At 47.9% G+C, this 18,869-nt stretch overlaps 1 protein-coding gene across 6 annotated transcripts in view; it reads left to right on the top strand.

Annotated features, from left to right (window-relative positions):
* Positions 1 to 18,869, top strand: part of CEP192 (centrosomal protein 192) — a 402,896-nt gene that overhangs the window by 252,632 nt on the left and 131,395 nt on the right. For all 6 annotated transcript variants that reach the window (XM_033934141.1, XM_033934142.1, XM_033934138.1 and 3 more), the window contains 2 exons: positions 1,791 to 1,973; positions 10,041 to 10,131. In XM_033934141.1, coding sequence (XP_033790032.1) covers positions 1,791 to 1,973; positions 10,041 to 10,131 — 274 coding nt within the window. The remainder of the gene's footprint in view (positions 1 to 1,790; positions 1,974 to 10,040; positions 10,132 to 18,869) is intronic.

Genomic DNA, 18,869 nt, shown 5'->3' on the forward strand with positions numbered 1-18,869 from the left:
GTCCCTTCAATGTAGTTTAGAATATCTTGACTTACTTGCTCCAAAATTATATTTTGAAACATTTCTTTTAAATGTAATTCCAATAAGCCCAATACTTTTTCTACATCTTATTCTCTTCTCTGTACTGAAATTTAATAAAAAGCTTTTTGCTTGTGATATTTGTGTAGGAAAGCATTTTCTCACATTGTTTTGCATAGATAATTTAAAATAACTGTGTGCACATTTAAAATAGAAAGGAAGAACGAAATAGAGCCATGGTGGCTCTTACCTAGTAGAGACAATCTGTAGCGCTCTGAGCTGAGCAAACCAAAAGTAAAACCGGCTTGAAAAATGGCTGGCAATTTAAAAAGGGAAGCCACATGACAAGAGCCGCAGTCACAACCATAATCATAAGCAAAAAGTGGCACAAAAAATGTCCAAAGATCTTAATAAAAAGGTTAGACACTAAAGAAATTGATGGTCACATGATGAATTAAAACGATTAAAAATAATAAATAAATAAAAGTGAAATGTCTAAAAACAACTGACACACATTCTGAAGATAGTATAGCTGTCCTACATTGATATACCCAGTGGCCATCTCTAGCAGACATTTGGTATTTTCTTGCATACATAAAAGGGCTGTTATAGGAAAAATTTGAACCAGATAAAATCACGTTAAGCTTTTTACTTTTGGTAATTAAATAAGTATTGTTAGAGACCTCCTTCTCTCTTAATATTCTTGTTCCTCGAGGTATTATAGTGGTCTAAGGAAGAGTGACTACTTAGTTTCTGAATTATATTGCATAATTTCTTCTATTTGTTTGGTATTGTAATTTGACATTGCTTTTTTCTTTGATTTACTATTATGCAATATATGTTTATTTTCTTCTATTATTCCTCTGATTTTTCTGTAACAAGAGGATTCCTGTGTTTGTATTTGGAAATTAATAAATAAATATTTACCCCCCCTCAAATTTCCCTATTAACCCTTATAGTTTTCCAGGCTTATGATAAAAACAACACGTTCACCTATAAGAATGATCCTGGCAGCTAGGGAGTCCAGCATGTGAGAATATGCTGCCTGCTTGTCTTAGGATAAAGCACAATTACTTACCTGTAACAGGTGTTATCTGAGGACACAGGTAGATATTCTCACAACCATCCCTCCCCTAATTGGGTTCTACCTTTAAATTTGTACTGAACTGATGGTCACATGAGCTGATGTCAGACAGGAAGGCACTGGCGCATGTGCGGTACAGGTGGTCTCGAGACTTTTCATTCTTTTATAGTAACAGTACACTTTTCCACTGTCCATACTGGGCTCTGTGAATGATGTCATCCACATGTGAGATAAATATTATTTATCTACCATACTCTCTTTGGAGTTGAATTCTATATTATAGAACAGGGGTCTCCAAAGTCCCTCCTCGAGGGCCGAATCCAGTCAGGTTTTTGGGATTTCCCTAATGACTATGCATTGAAAACAGTACATGCACATAGATCTCATGCATAGTCATTGGGGAAATCCCGAAAACCTGACTGGATTCGGCCCTCGAGAATGGACTTTGGAGACCCCTGTGATAGAAACTAAACTGGCTAAGTCTGCGTGATAACAGGAGGTAGAAGGGCACAACACTCCAAAAAGTTGTAATTTTCAAGCTGATGAGTGTTCCCACCTGAACTCCCATCTGATGAGTGATCCAAATAAGAGTATCCTGTTCTTTTTGGAAGAACACCTGTTAAGGTAAGTAACCTTCTTGTATTAGCATCTGATATTTAATGTTTGTGATATTTTTATTATTTTATAGTGTTCTAAAAATATTCGTACAGCCATCTGGTCCACAGTACGAAGTGATATTGAAAGGTGAAGTAGAGATGCCTGGAAACATCAAATCTTTGGGACCACCTTCCTCTCTTTCAACAGAAGTTCCACCAATTCTATCGAATAAACAATTTATCGCATGGGGAGGAGTTGCATTAGGAAGAGCAGTGTAAGTTGGAATAGATTGGATTAACTTGCTCAAAGTAATAAAAATTTTCTTACTCCAAGACCATTAATCTATGATTTTGACTCATTTTTGTTTAACCCAGGACTTTCCAGAACTGCCCTGGGGACCTTGGAGCTAGTTCATTTTTCAGGATAGCCATCATTACATTACATTACAGATTTCTATTCCGCCATTACCTTTTGGTTCAAAGAGGATTACAAAAAGAGTTATGGAAGAAGGGTTACAACATTAGATCAGAGAAGGTTTCCAAGAGAGGGAAAAGTAGGATCTGGGGTTAGGGAGGGGATGGTAAGAGGGGGGTTAAGCTTTATCATGGTATTAAGCTTTATTAAGGGATTTCTTGAGTATAGTTTTTATTTCCTTTCTGAACATCTTGTAGTCTGGGGTTGTTGTCAACAGGTTGGAGACTTGGTTGTCTATCTTCGCTGCCTGAGTGGCCAGTAGTCATGAATAATGAAAACTCAGTATATTCTAATCTTACCTTGTATACATTCATAGTTGTTATCTTGACAATCTAACTAGCTATAGAGCCCCCATGACAGATTTAGAAATCCCTGCTTTTTAAAAGTGTACATGCATTTAATTGTTCAGTGTCTTGTTTTGTGCATCTGAGACAGATCAAAAAGGGTAAACTACTACTCTTATCTAACACAGTGGCTTTGTGAGGGTCTTTGGATCTGAGTGTAAATTTATGGCTAGTGCATCTATATTTTCGTGCAGGACTCTGCCTGACTTATTTTAAACCCAGAATTTGGGAACTGAAGTAAATTAATAGATTAATACATTAAGGGATAATTTTTGGTATCACCTAGCTAATATGGATTGTGTGTGTGTCAATTTTTGTGCCAAGAACTTCAATGCCATTGTCTTTTGTGACTCCTTTCATTAATTAGCTGCTTATTTTATGCATTTCTCATCAAGTTCTAGTATTGTTAGGCTCTGCTTTTGGATAAGCTTCAATGAAAGAAATATTCCTATTTTATCATGCCCATCTCTGCACTAAAACTTAATTGCAAAATTATTGGATGCACTTTAAGAAATGATAAAACACTTCCCCCTCCCCCAGGGGCCGCCACATAAGCAGACTGCTGGGCAGGATGGACCACTGGTCTAACCCAGCAGCAGCAATTCTTATGTTCTTGTTGGTGTTGACCCTGTTGAAGAAACTGGTGTTATTAAATATCAGAACCCTTCAGGAAGGATCACACAAGAAGAAGAAATAAAGCAGTTTTCTGCTCTGCTGCTATGGATCAACCTATAACCTTCCTCTTTTCTCGGGGAGGAAGGGGGAGGGGAAGAGGGATGACGATGGAGGCTAAATCAGGGGTCCTTAGGGGATGCCAGTAGTGCCTTGGTCTTCCATTGAAGATCACTGTCATGAGACAACAGTTTCAGTCATCTACCTGTGTGATGTTAAGAAAGATATGCATTTTGGACAAACAGTAGGAACTGTTATGTTTTGATGTTTGTGATTCTTAAGTATGTTTACTTGTAAGGCACTGAGAACTACTAGCATGCCTAAGTGTTGTGCATCTTATTTTAAACTTATGGGGCACGTGGTACTTAGCACAAAATAATGTCCATTAGCATATGTTAAGCTTTAGAAGAAGGACCCCTTAAGATCCTTGTTGGACTGCTTATAGCCAAAGATAAGGAACATGTCTTGTTGTTTTTAACTAAAGTTTAACAAACATACAAGCACAAATAATACCAACAGTAGATGCATGGTGAATCTTCAGTGCATCTACCCATTACCCAATCTGTACAAAAAATGGTTATTCCCTCCTCCCTCAACCTTCAAAACTATTTTCCCACTCAACCCCCTTCTTTACAAAATCAAATGGATTCTATATTTTCATCTGCATGTAATTGGCTTTATTAATGTTATAATTGCTGAGAAACAAACATTATATCACACAATATACTATATACTCCAATTATAAAAAAACACAAAAGAACCACCCAACATCCCGTCTAATTACAGACCTATCGCCAGCATCCTGCTAGTCACCAAAATAACAGAAGGGGCGGTAAATGCAGAACTCGCCACATATCTGGACAAATTCGACATCTTACACGGCAACCAATCGGGCTTTCGTTCTGGCCATAGCACCGAAACCATCATAGCCTCTCTACTCGATCACATGCACTCACTCTTCAGCCAGGGTTCTAGCGCTCTGATCATGCAACTTGACCTAAGCAGTGCTTTCAACCTAGTCGACCACACTATTCTCCTAGACTGCCTTGCACACATCGGCATCTCCGGCCAGGTTCTCAACTGGTTCCACGGGTTCCTAAGAAATAGATCTTACAGGATGATCAAGAACGACTCTTTCTCCCACAGCTGGGACAATTTTGCCATAGTACCTGAAATGCAGCCTTTATTCAGTTGAATCTGATATAAATTTAATAAGTAAGGCAGTAATTTATTTTGAAATGATTTATAAAACTCCACAGTGTATCCATCCCCTCCTGGAGCAGATTGAACTCTAAGAGGCTCTAATGCCGTCCAGATCTCCTTCAATGTAATAGGAGCATCAAGAGATCCTTTTATATGCTCGGGAACTTTAGGACCCTTTAATAAATTCAAAAACTCTAAACCATCAAGTTCTTTATTTGAATAAGACTTTGTATTCTTCCAGATCAGATTCTTGCAGAACATCATCTGGTTTTATGAAGTTATTTTCAGTTCTCAATATGCATTATCTTTTTAATGTGTATTATGTTTTTTACAATGCACATTATGCTTTTTATAATGTTTTCAGTTTTCAATATGTATTATTGTTTTCATGTGTGTATATATGGTGTTTTATTTGATTTATGGTTTATTTAAGTGTCCCCTGAAGAAGGCATTCCACAATTGCCAAAACAGGGATCCTAGTTGGGATGTCTGTTCCAATAGAATAGACTAATTTGATCTCACCAGTTTAGAACTTTTGTTGCATGTAATGCAATCCAATTGAAGGACTGAATTTGTTTTTATGACTTTTGTATAATAAATTTGATGACCAGGTGGTACAGACATATCACTTGCCTATACTTTGTAGCATCATTCTCATTAGTGCCATAACACTTGTTGCTATTAGCTTCATGGAAATATGGTAGACAGACTCAAGCTGTGCTGAAGTTGTTTTAGGGGATATAGCTAGTGCTATATATGTTCCTAGTATGGGAAGAACCTTTAATTCAGGGTGAGCTTGTACAATGTTCAAATTAAAGAGATGATGTTTGTAGGAGGTGTTCAAGTAAGACTGGGAAGTGCTCAAAATAAATAGTAGTGATTTGAATTGTTTTGACTGATTGAAAAATTGTGCTGACACATACTTTGGAGGGCCTTCCTGCTGGAAAATGAGCTTGTCAGTTAACGGTGACATGGAGATAGCTAAAAGCTATTGGATGGTTGAGGAGATGGTGCCAGGAGGAGGGCTTCCACTTTGTGAGGAACTGGACGTCCTTCTGGGGAAAGAGTAAGCTCTACCGGTGGGACGGCCTGCACCTGAGCACAGCGGGAACTAAACTACTGGCAGCCAATGTGAGGAAGGAGATCGAGAGGGCTTTAAACTGAGGAAAGGGGGAAAGCCGACAGCTGATCTGATGTTGACGCTTCGGACAACAGTATCCAGAACAGATGCTGAACGGGCAAGGAGGAAGTAGAGAGACCGGTGGATCTTATGATCAGACAGCGAGGGAAACATCAGGTAAAGGGAGCTTGCTGGGAGGAGACTAAGGGGCATGGAGACACAAGGGGACTGGGTGGCACGAGGGCGAAAGCTGAGGGCAATATAGGGGTGCCACAAGGAGAGGGGGATCAAACGGAGGCTCAAGGGATGATAGCCCAGGAGGGGGCCGGTAGGGCTAGAAAACCCAGAGGAAAAGCGGGGAAGTGGGGTGGCGGGAATGTGGGGAAACCGAAAGCTACGAGGGTAAAGGCTGAGGGCAAAGCAGAAGCACAGGGAACAGGAGAACTGCCCGAAGTTCAAGGGGAGGCGGCCCAGGTAAATACAGAGGTGGAGGAAAAACGACGGGACCTGCGGTGCTTGTACGCAAATGCAAGAAGCCTCATGGCCAAGATGGGTGAACTAGAGGTCGTGGCCAAAGGGGAAGACCTGGATAGAGGAGAATCAATGGGATGTGGCGCTGCCGGGGTACAAGCTCTACAGGAGGGACAGGACCCACCCACAAGAAGGGGGGAGGCATAGCACTATATATAAAGGACTCTATCTACTCGGTCGGGATGGATATGGCAAAGAAGGCAGAGGGGCTGGAATCGCTATGGGTCAAATTGCCGGGAAACAAGGGTGCAGGCATAAAACTGGGGCTGTACTATCGCCCACTGGTACGCCGGAAGGAGTCGGACACGACTTGGAAGCTGAACTGAGACAAGAATGCAGGACTGGAAGTGTAACAGTGATGGGGGACTTCAACTACCCGGGGATTGACTGGAGTATGGGTCACTCCAACTGCACTAGGGAAACAGGATTTGTAGAAGCTGTGAGGGACTGCTTCATGGAGCAACTAATCAGGGAACCGACGCGAGGGAGTGCTACTCTTGACCTCATCCTAAACGGATTAGGGGGGCCTGCAAGAGGGGTAGAAGTGGGAGGACCACTAGGCAACAGTGACCACAACGCGATCAGATTCACATTAGAAAGGGGGACACCCACAGTAAGGAGGACCGCAACAACTGCGCTCAACTTCAGGAAAGGGAACTATGTTACTATGAGGGAAATGGTGGGGAGGAAGCTCAGAAACATCCTTAGGATGGAGACTGTAGGAAGCGCCTGGACCCTATTCAGGGACACCCTGCAGGAAGCACAAAGAATGTATGTCCCCAGTTTCAGGAAAGGCGGCAAGAACAAGCGGTCAAAGGACCCGGTTTGGATCTCAACAGAAGTAAAGAGGGCAATAAATGACAAAAAATTATCCTTCCGGAGATGGAAAAAGGACCCAACGGAGGAAAATCACCAGGCGCACAGGAAATGCCAAAAGGAATGCCACCGAGAGGTTAGAAAAGCAAAAGGGAAATACGAAGAGGGGCTGGCCAGGGAGGCGAAAAACTTCAAGGCATTCTTCAGTTACGTAAAGGGGAAGCGACCAGCGAGAGAGGAGGTGGGGCCGTTGGACGATGGGGATAGGAAGGGAGTGATTAAGGAGGATAAAGAGGTTGAACACGTTCTTCTCGTCGGTTTTCACGAGAGAAGACACATCTAATATACCGGACTCAGAGGAGCTCATGAGTGGGGAACAGGCTGAAAAATTGGAACACATAGAGGTAAGTAAGGAGGATGTCCTCAAACAGATAGACAGGTTAAAATGCGGCAAATCGCCGGGCCCAGACGGGATCCACCCAAGGGTTCTAAAGGAACTAAGACAAGAAATAGCGGGCACAATCCAGCATGTTTGCAACCTATCCTTGAAAACTGGAGAGGTACCAGAGGACTGGAAATTGGCGAATGTCACACCTATCTTCAAGAAGGGATCGAGGGGTGACCCCGGGAACTACAGGCCGGTGAGCCTGACTTCAATTATAGGGAAGATGGTGGAAGCTATGATCAAGGACAGTATTTGCGAGCACATCGAGAGAAATGGCCTACTGAGAACAAGCCAGCATGGATTCTGTAAGGGAAGGTCATGCTTAACGAACCTTCTGTACTTCTTTGGGGGAATAAGCAGTCGGGTGGACAAAGGGGAACCTATAGACATCATTTATCTCGATTTTCAAAAGGCTTTCGACAAGGTGCCACATGAAAGGCTGCTTAGGAAGCTGTGGAACCACGGGGTGGGAGGGGATGTGCACAGATGGATCGAGCACTGGTTGTCGGGTAGACTGCAGAGGGTCGGAGTAAAGGGACAATATTCTGACTGGCGGGGAGTCACGAGCGGTGTGCCACAGGGATCGGTGCTGGGGCCGTTACTCTTCAACATATTTATCAATGACCTGGAAAAGGAGGCAAAGTGCGAGGTTATAAAATTTGCAGACGATACCAAACTGTGCGGCAGAGTTAGGTCCAGGGAGGAGTGTGAGGACCTACAAAGGGACCTGGACAAACTGGAAGACTGGGCAAACAAATGGCAAATGCGCTTTAACGTGGAAAAATGCAAGGTCATGCATATAGGGAAAAAGAACCCGTTGTTCAACTACAAATTGGGGGAGGCATTGTTGGGAGACAGCAGTCTTGAGAGAGACTTGGGTGTGCTGGTGGATGCATCACTGAAGCCATCTGCACAGTGCGCAGCAGCCTCGAAAAAAGCCAACAGGATGCTGGGCATCATAAAGAGGGGCATAACAACCAGGACGCGGGAAGTCATCATGCCATTGTATCGAGCGATGGTGCGTCCACATCTGGAATACTGCGTTCAATATTGGTCGCCGTACCTCAAGAAGGACATGGCAGTACTTGAGAGAGTCCAAAGGAGAGCAACGAAACTGGTAAGAGGGCTGGAACACTGCCCATACGCCGAGAGGTTGGATAGGCTGGGGCTCTTCTCTCTGGAAAAAAGGAGGCTCAGGGGAGATATGATAGAGACCTTCAAGATCATGAGGGGCATAGAGAGGGTGGATAGGGACAGATTCTTCAGGCTGAAGGGGACAACAGGTACGAGGGGGCATTCGGAGAAACTGAAGGGAGATAGGTTCAAAACAAATGCAAGGAAGTTTTTTTTCACACAAAGGGTCGTGGACACTTGGAATGCGCTACCGGAGGAAGTGATCAGGCAGAGTACGGTACAGGGATTCAAACAGGGATTGGACGGATTTCTGAGGGATAAAGGGATCGTGGGATACTGAGAGAGGTGCTGGGATGTAACACAAGTATAGAAAGCTAACCAGGTAATAAGTATAGAAACCCAATCAGGTCGTGCATGTGCAAGACCGGAGGGTTAGGACTTCGATGGGAAGATAGGACTTCAATGAGAAACCAAGGTGGCAAGGGAGCCCCTTCTGGTGATTCAGACAGGTCGTGACCTGTTTGGGCCGCCGCGGGAGCGGACTGCTGGGCAGGATGGACCTATGGTCTGACCCGGCGGAGGCATTGATTATGTTCTTATGTTCTTATGATGTTTGATGGCTCAAGCTATAGATTCAAAGAGGAATTTTAGCTGAGATGATGTAGAAAGAGTTTTGAGTTTTGAATTCAAGAAAGAGTGAGATAGTCACTTGTGGGATCTCTTAGAGAGTAGAAGAGATAATGGTTACTGTGAATGGGCATTCTGGATTGGCCATTGGCCTTTATCTGCCATCATGTTTGTATGAGTGAAATTCTGATTGCCTAGTTCTTTAACCCCTCCCCCCAAATAAAATATACACACAGTATATCAGGAGTGTATATGGGTGCTGATAGATACTGATTCTTGAATAAAACATTCTTCTTGGATGGGAAGGGTAAGTGATTTTTGAAAATATTTTTCTGAAACATTTTGATTTCATGCACTTGCCAAAGTTGAGAGAGAGAGAGTAGTGGATAAAATTGAATTGAATTGACATATCAGTAGGGATAAATATATAATCCTCACATACTGAAATCTGATAATTTAAGTTAAACCTAGAAGGAAACGGTCTGTTCTAACCACTATAGAAATCTGAAGCTTTAGGCTATGGAGGGGAAGGGGGGAGAGTTGGGTTTGGGAAAGATGAGGAAGATGCTGGAGGAGAAGGAGAGGGAGCAATGTTGGAGGACGGGGGGGGGGGGGGGAGGGGTGGAGAGGAAGCAATGTGGACCCAGTCTCAACATACACATGGGTCATGGCATTTTTTTGGTAAATTTTAGTCCTAAAACTGCCTTCGACTAATACATGAGATCAGCTTTTATACGCAAGTATGTACAGTACTAATTGAATAGACTACAATTCTTTTGGTTTCTTACAATTGCTTTTTGTAAATGAAACTAGTGTTCCAAAGCATAAATCTTGGTTGAATTTGGGATATGAACAAAGGAGTCTTATCTGGCATTCAGCTCTCTGCATAATGTATATTTTAACTAATTATTTTTTTATATGAACATATTTTTGATAGCAAAAGTAACAATGAAGTTTATTAAATGTACTTTTCAGTCAACAGAAACTAGTTCTTAGAAATGATTCCCCATCTGCAACACAGAGTTTACGCCTAGTGATACGGGGTCAAGATCAAGACTGCTTTCAGGTTGGTATTGAACTAACTGGAGACTTAAACAGTAATAAAATATTTCAGTTTTATTACAAATCTTGATTTAAAATCTAGCAGTTAAAAAGAAAAATTGCATTAGGAATGACATGGGATCATAGTAACATAATAGATGACGGCAAATAAAGACCCGAATGGTCCATCCAGTCTATCCAATCCGAGTTCAATTTAAATTTTTTCTTCCCCGCTACCTCTGGGCAAGAATCCAAAGCTCCACCCAGTACTGTGCCCGGGCTCCAACTGCCGAAATCTCCGCCAAAACCCACCACAGCCCATCCACAATCCCCCAGCCACCTAAGCCCTCCAAGCTCATCCTCCCTCAAATGGCCATATACAGACTGCGCAAGTCTGCCCAGCGCTGGCCCCCAGTTCATTATTTAATATTATTTTCCAATTCTAGATCCTCTGTGTTAATCCCACGCTTCTTTGAACTCAGTCACCGTTTTCCTCTCCACCACCTCTCTCGGGAGCACATTCCAGGCATCCACCACCCTCTCCGTAAAGTAGAATTTCCTTACATTGCTCTTGAATCTACCACCCCTCAACCTCAAATTATGTCCTCTGGTTTTACCATTTTCCTTTCTCTGGAAAAGATTTTGTTCTATGTTAATACCCTTCAAATATTTGAACATCTGAATCATATCTCCCCTGTCCCTCCTTTCCTCTAGAGTATACATATTATCCCAGGACAAGCAGGCAGGTATTCTCACTAATGGGTGACGTGACCCAACGGAGACCCGATGCGGACGCCTCACAAGCAGACTTGCTTGAAGAAACTCGAAGTTTTGAGTCGCCCGCACCATGCATGCTCGAGTGCCTTCCCGCCCAGCACAGGGTGCGTCTCCTCAGTTCTTACTTTTCCGCGGAGCCGAGAAGTCCGTCTTCGACTCTCTGCATGAAGTGTTTTCACTTGTGCGTTCTTTAAATCCGCAGTTTTGGGTTATTTTTCTCACAATCGCTGATTATCCCAGGACAAGCAGGCATGATATTCTCACATGTGGGTGACGTCATCTACGGAGCCCCGATGCGGAAGCATTTTCAAGCAAACTTGATTGAAGATTTAAGTTTGCTTTGCTGCTCCACGCATGCGTGCCTTCCTGCTCCACTAGGGGGTGCATCCCCTCGTGGTCTCCAGTTCAAAATTTTCCGCTGAGCCTAGAAGTCGTGTTTTTTCAGGCTCTGCCCCAACTGCCTTCTAGCACCGCGATTTTTCTTGTTTTTTCATCGTTAAGTCGCTGTGCGTGAAATTTTTTCTTCTTCAAGTTGATTCCTGCTTCGTTTGACGACCTGGAGGCTTCCGGGTCCCCGTGGCCGCGTGGCTACTCGAGCCGCGGCCACTTTCGATCCTATGTCCCGGCCTTTGACCGGCTTTAAAAAGTGCACCCGGTGCAAGCGGCTTCTTTCCATCACAGACCCGCATCGCCGGTGCAACCTCTGCCTGGGGGCCGCTCATCCAACCAACTCCTGCCCCCAGTGCGCTACTTTCCAGAACCGGGCCCTCCGTCGAAGGAAAGCCCGCATGACGGATCTTTTCGCCCCAGACCAACCCTCTACCTCGGCCTCGAGGTCGGCCCCGGCCTCGGCCCCGAATACCTCGGCATCGCCTTGAGACTCGACTCCGAAGTCCTCGGGACAACAGAAAGCCTCGGCTCCGGGTAAGTCCCCTCTTCCCTCTTCAGGTTCTGTACCAGTGAAGAAACCAACCTCGGGGACACCGGCGACGCATGGCGGAAGTCCCATGCTTACAGCCCCGACGAAGCCCTCCAAGCCTTCGGGCCGTGCCTCCACCACACGGGAATACTCTGATACAAGGTCGCCCCCGGTGGAGTGCACCGAGGCAGGGGACATGCCTTCGATGCTGTCCGTGCCCGTCTTCCAGGACCTACTCCGAGCAATGATCTCGTCGGAGCTGTCCGCTGCAGTGGCCCATCTACAACCGGCCTCTGCCTCGACCTCGACCCCGCATGTGCCAGACCAGCCTGAGCCTCGCGTCGAGCCACCTCGGGGAAAAGTGCGCAAACTTCGCCGCATCTCATCCTCCTCGGACTCCTCGCCGAGGCACCCGAGGCGCTCTCCCTCCACAGACCGCCACAGGGCAAAACGTCGGGCTAAATCGACAGAAACCTCGAACCGCCGTACCTCTAAGAAGGCTCGGGGTTCCCCCACTCTACGAGGCCGTTCACCTACACCTCGTACTGGACCGCTGAGGGTGACAGTTATCACTCTCCAACCCACGCATCCTCCGAACTCCCCCTCGGACCGGGGCTCCGATCCGAGGTTTCGGGCTTTCACCGAGGGAGTCCGGGTCGATGTCACCGATGCGACATCGATCGGTACCCCGAACCCCGGCATCGTCTCCAAGGAGCTCCTCGAGACGTCGGAGATCCACGACCCCGTAACACTTTCAAAGTGCTTCCCCAGACTCGGAGCTTGGATCGGAGCAGGAACCTCGCTACTCGAGAGAAGCCTCCCCTTCCTTCTCCACCCGACGGAGGTCTCGTTCACCGACCCCGCACGGGGCCTCGGGAACATCCCGACCATCCTTCTCACGCTTTGTCCAGGACATGGGCCATGCTTTGAATTTAGACCTCCAGTCCGACTCCAGATACTCTAAAGAGTACCTAGCGGAACTGGATATGCCATCACTGCCCAGAGAGTCCCTTCGCTTACCGCCTAACCCGATACTCCAACAGGCTCTCTTCAGGAACCTGGAGACCCCCTATATGGTCACAGCCGTGCCCTCCAAAATGGAGGCCAAGTACCGTACAGTACCCTTTCTGGGATTTGAACAACCACAGCTCTCCCACCAGTCGCTGTTAGTAGAATCCTCCTTAAAAAAGGCTCACCCCTCCTGGGTCTCAGTGGCGGTCCCCCCAGGCCGAGAAGGCCGAACCCTAGACAAGTTCGGCAGGAGACTATATCAAAATGCGATGATGGCCTCTAGGGTGCAAAGCTACACTTTCACCTTCACATCCTACCTCAAACACCTCATTGGACTACTGAGAGCTTTTGAGACTGACCTACCGGCCTCCCGCCAAGAAGCGTTTAGCCTGCTTTTGGAATCCCTCTCCAACCTACGCCTCCATCTATTCCACGCGGCCTACGATGGTTTCGAACTCTCCTCCAGAGAGGCAGCCTTTGCTATCGCCATGCGCCGACTAGCTTGGCTACGCCTGGTCGACATGGACCCCAACTTACAAGACCGGTTGGCTAACCTCCCCTGCGTGGGAAAAGAACTGTTCGATGACACTATCAAGGCGGCTACAAAACGCCTCTCCGAACACGAATGCTCGTTTGCCTCCCTCGTCCGACAAAAGCCCAAACCGCCCGCGTCCAGACCGTATAGGGCCCCTCTGCGCCGCTACCCACAAAAATCCACTCCTGCCTTCTCACGGCCTCCACCTAGGCGTCCGCAAGCCCACCACCGGGCCATGCCCAAGTCCCAACCGCCTGCGACTACCAAACCATACCCGTCCTTTTGACGGGATACGCGGAAGGGGGCGGGCCCCCTCCGCCATAGTCCCAGGCCTCCTTCCCATTGGGGGTCACCTCAAAGCCTTTTACCCTCGCTGGGAACAAGTCACGTCGGACGCATGGGTCCTTGGCGTGATCTCATCAGGATACTCTCTCAACTTTCGGGCCATTCCTCCGGACAACCCCCCAAGGAATTGCCCTCCCAACCGGACGCAGCTACCCCTACTCCTCTCCGAAGTCTGAGACCTGCTTCGCCCTAGAGCAGTGGAGGAGGTTCCCCCCGACCAACGGGGGAAGGGCTTCTACTCCCGTTACTTCCTGGTACCGAAAAAAACGGGAGACCTACGCCCAATACTAGACTTGAGACGCCTCAACAAATTTCTGGTACGGGAAAAATTTCGGATGCTTTCCCTACCAACCCTCTACCCGCTGATCGACGAGGGCGACTGGCTCTGCTCCCTCGATCTGAAGGAGGCGTACACACATGTCCCAGTGCACCCCGCTCACCGCAAGTTCTTGCGTTTTCAGGTAGGGGATTGGCACCTACAATACCGTGTCCTCCCCTTCGGCCTAGCATCGTCACCTCGGGTCTTCATCAAGTGCCTCGTGGTGGTCGCAGCAACCTTACGCTCCCAGGGCCTTCAGGTATTCCCCTACCTGGACGACTGGCTGATCAAAGCCCCGTCCAGGGAAGCGGTTATCTCAGCGACCCAACAGACTATTACCTACCTACAAAGTCTGGGGTTCGAGATAAACTTCCCAAAATCCCAACTACGCCCCTCCCAGTCCCTACAGTTCATCGGGGCCACGCTGGACACGGTTCGCCTCCGTTCCTTCCTCCCCCTCCGCGTCTAGAGGCGTTAGTAAGCCTGAGTCGAAGTTTTTCCCTGCTGACCTCAGTATCAGCTCGGCAGATGATGACTCTTCTGGGCCACATGGCCTCCATCGTCCACGTCACACCCTTCGCCCGCCTCCATCTGAGAATTCCTCAATGGACCCTGGCCTCTCAATGGCGTCAAGACTGGGACCCGATCGACTGCTCCGTGACAGTGACACCTTCTTTGCAAAGATCGCTCCGCTGGTGGGCCGACTCTTCAAATCTTTCCAAAGGTTTGCTCTTCCTCACCCCACCCCACAGCAAGATACTCACCACGGACTCGTCGGAGTACGCTTGGGGAGCCCATCTGGACGGCCTACGCACTCAAGGGATGTGGTCAGCAGAAGACCGTCGCTGCCACATCAACGTGCTAGAACTTCGGGCCATCTATCTCGCAGCTGTAGCGTTTCAACATCTGCTCCACGACCGAGTGGTTCTCATCCGAACCGACAACCAGGTAGCAATGTACTACGTAAACAAACAAGGGGGAACAGGGTCTTGGTCCTTTTGCCGGGAAGCCCTGCACCTCTGGAAATGGGCAATCTCCAACAACACCTTCCTTCGAGCGGTGTACATACAAGGAGAACAAAACTGTCTGGCGGACAGACTCAGCCGCCTCCTCCAGCCACACGAGTGGTCACTGCACTCTCAGATCCTACGACAGGTGTTCGAAAAGTGGGGGACGCCTCAAATAGATCTATTCGCATCCCCCCACAACCCCAAGCTGCCTCTCTTCTGCTCCCGGATGTACTCCCCGGACCGACTCGAGGCCGACGCCTTCCTCCTCGACTGGGAGGGAAGGTTCCTGTACGCGTTCCCGCCGTTTCCTCTGATACTGCGGACGCTTGTCCACCTGAAAACAGTACAAGCCACCCTGATCCTGATTGCTCCTCGCTGGCCACGCCAGCCTTGGTTTTCCCTTCTACTTCAACTCAGTGTCAGAGATCCACTGCCTCTGCCTCCGTTTCCCTCTCTACTATCACAGGGTCGGGGTTCGCTGTTACATCCCAATCTTCAATCTCTTCATCTGAATGCTTGGTTCTTCTCCCCCTGACTGCTCTTCCCGTGTCTCAATCAGTCATGGAGATATTGGAGGCCTCTAGAAAGACCTCGACGAGAACCTGCTACTCCCAAAAGTGGACCAGATTCTCAACCTGGTGCTCCTCTCACAGCCAGGACCCGGTGTCGGTCCCCGTCCCTCTGGTCCTTGACTATTTGCTTCAATTATCTCATTCCGGCCTAAAGACCAACTCCATTCGAGTACACCTCAGTGCGATTGCGGCCTTTCATCAGCCCCTGGAAGGGAAAGCCCTCTCGCTCCATCCCTTAGTCTCTCGCTTCATCCCTTAGTTTCTCGCTTCATGAAGGGTCTTCTGAATGTCCACCCTCCTCTCAAACCTCCCCCGGTGGTTTGGGACCTTAACGTGGTTCTGGCTCAACTAATGAAACCTCCATTTGAGCCCCTAGACAAATGCCATCCAAAATTCCTCACTTGGAAGGTGATTTTCCTGCTCGCGCTCACTTCCGCCCGGCGGGTTAGTGAGTTACAAGCTCTGGTAGCGGACCCACCCTTCACGGTATTCCATCACGACAAGGTGGTACTCCGCACCCATCCAAAGTTCTTGCCTAAAGTAGTGTCTGATTTTCACCTCAATCAGTACATTGTCTTGCCTGTGTTTTTTCCCAAGCCCCACTCTCACCCCGGAGAGGTGGCGCTCCATACTCTGGACATAGAAACATAGAAACATAGAAAAAAGCAGCAGAAAAGGGATATAGCCCACCAAGTCTGCCCATTCCAAGTATCCCCTCCCCTGAATTTACTCCCTTAAAGATCCCACGTGAGTATCCCATTTTCTCTTAAAATCCGTCACGCTGCTGGCCTTTATCACCTGGAGTGGGAGTCTGTTCCAATGATCCACTACTCTTTCGGTGAAGAAGTACTTCCTGGAGTCGCCATGAAACTTCCCTCCCCTGATTTTCAGCGGATGCCCTCTGGTGGTCAAGGGTCCCATGAGCCAGAAGATATCATCTTCTGACTCGATGTGTCCCGTGATGTACTTATATGTTTCAATCATATCTCCCCGTTCTCTTCTTTCCTCAAGTGAGTACAGCCGCAATTTTTTAAATCTTTCTTCATACGTGAGATCCTTGAGCCCCAAGACCATCCTGGTGGCCGTTCGCTGAACCGACTCGATCCTCAGCACGTCCTTTCGGTAGTGTGGTCTCCAAAACTGAACACAGTACTCCAAGTGAGGCCTCACCATGGACTGTAAGAGAGCGTTGGCCTTTTACCTCCAACGCACTCAGTCACACCGGAAAGTCCCACAATTGTTTTTGTCCTTCGACTCAAACCGGTTAGGTCACCCAGTCTCCAAGCGCACCTTGTCCAACTGGTTGGCCGACTGCATCTCCTTCTGCTACGCTCAGGCTGGTCTCACGCTGCATGGTCGAGTAACGGGACACAAGGTCCGAACGATGGCAGCCTCCGTAGCGTTCCTCAGATCCACACCTATTGAGGAAATCTGCAAGGCTGCCACGTGGTCTTCGGTTCATACCTTCACCTCCCACTACTGTCTGGACTCACTGTCCAGGAGCGATGGCCGGTTCGGCCAATCGGTGTTGCGAAATCTATTTGCTTAAATTGCCAACTTCCCTCCATCCCTTTTCAGTTAGCTTGGAGGTCACCCACATGTGAGAATATCATGCCTGCTTGTCGTGGGATAAAGCACAGTTACTTACCGTAACAGGTGTTATCCAGGGACAACAGGCATATATTCTCACAACCCACCCACCTCCCCGAGGTTGGCTTCTTTGCTAGTTAAGTGAACTGGAGACCACGAGGGGATGCACCCCCTAGTGGAGCAGGAAGGCACGCATGCGTGGAGCAGCAGAGCAAACTTAAATCTTCAATCAAGTTTGCTTGAAAATGCTTCCGCATCGGGGCTCCGTAGATGACGTCACCCACATGTGAGAATATATGCCTGCTGTCCCTGGATAACACCTGTTACGGTAAGTAACTGTGCTTTTTCATCGTTCTTTTCTTGTTTAAAAAAAAAAAAAAATTTCTTCCGTCCGTTCGACCGGGCAGGCCACGTGGCCGCAGCTCCGCGGCTTCAATCTTGCGGCAGAGCTTTTTCGGCCTATGTCCCGGCCTGCGACCGGTTTTAAAAAGTGTTCCAAGTCCCAGCGCACGATTTCCCTGACGGACCCTCATTGACGCTGTCTTTGGTGTCTTGGGCCTCAACATCTCTTGAAATCGTGCCGGCCTTGCTCAACACTTACTGCCCGTGCTTTCAAGCGTCGTTGCATCTTGTGGGAGCAGCTTTTCACCATGGAGTCTTCGATGGAGCTTTCGTCATCGAAGGGTGCTTCACCATCGACCTCATCCGAGGCTGTCCAGGCTTCCACATCTTCTGCTCCGAGCCTCATCAAACCTGCCTCAGTTGTCCTGGCTCTGTCTTCGACGCCGGCTGCGGTGCCTTTCTCTGTCTCTTCAGGTCAGGTAGCATAGCAGCCTATTCCCCCGGTGGTGCTTAAAGTGCCCAAGGCTTCTAAGTCCAAGCACTCTCATACTGCCTCAAGGGACATCGAAGCCTGTGCAGGTGGTCCTGTTGGAGACGCGGATCCTCTTTGCCGGCTTCGTTCCAAACCTTATTGGAGAAGCAATTCATTCAGCTCTTTACCACAATGGGGCCGAAGCTTCTCTCTCAAATCCAGCCTGGGCATGCGGAGGTCTCCCGCGAGGTCAATCTGCCTCCTGTGCCTCAGTCGTACGCACACTCTCTACAGGGAGCAGAGTCTCTGCGAGTGTCTGGTCTGTTATCGATGCATGCATTGCAAGGAGTAGAGTCTTTGCCCATGCCTCCGTTGGAACCTGTACACTCGATGCAAGGAGCAGAGTCTTTGTGAGTGCCTCGAGGTTCTTCCACTCAACCACTGCTGCTTCGTTCTACAGCCTCCAGCCCCATCCATTCTCTGGGGGCTTCGACGAGGACACACTCTCCTGCTTCGAGGCACAGCTCGTATCATAGATCGAGGCATTCTTCGAAGCATTCATCCAGGCATGCCTCCCCTCATTGGAAGCAGCCTTTTCTTCAATATTCCCCACCGTCTACTTCGACCCTTCCACTTCTGGATCTCGAGGACCCGGTGGGGCCTTTTTCTCCATCCAGATCTCAGTCTTCATTGGACCAAGCTGCCTTGACGTCCTTGAGTCCCTCTCGAGGCCAGGCTTTGGAGATCAGCTGTCTTTTTCTTCTTTTCTGTGACAGTTGGCAGCTGATTTGGATATTCAACTAGACACTGGGTCCAGATTTTCTAAGGAGTATCTCGAGACCATGAATCTCCCTCAACTTCCTGCGGAATC

This window comes from Geotrypetes seraphini, chromosome 2 (genome assembly GCF_902459505.1).
Source record: "Geotrypetes seraphini chromosome 2, aGeoSer1.1, whole genome shotgun sequence".
Classification (NCBI taxonomy): Eukaryota; Metazoa; Chordata; class Amphibia; order Gymnophiona; family Dermophiidae; genus Geotrypetes; species Geotrypetes seraphini.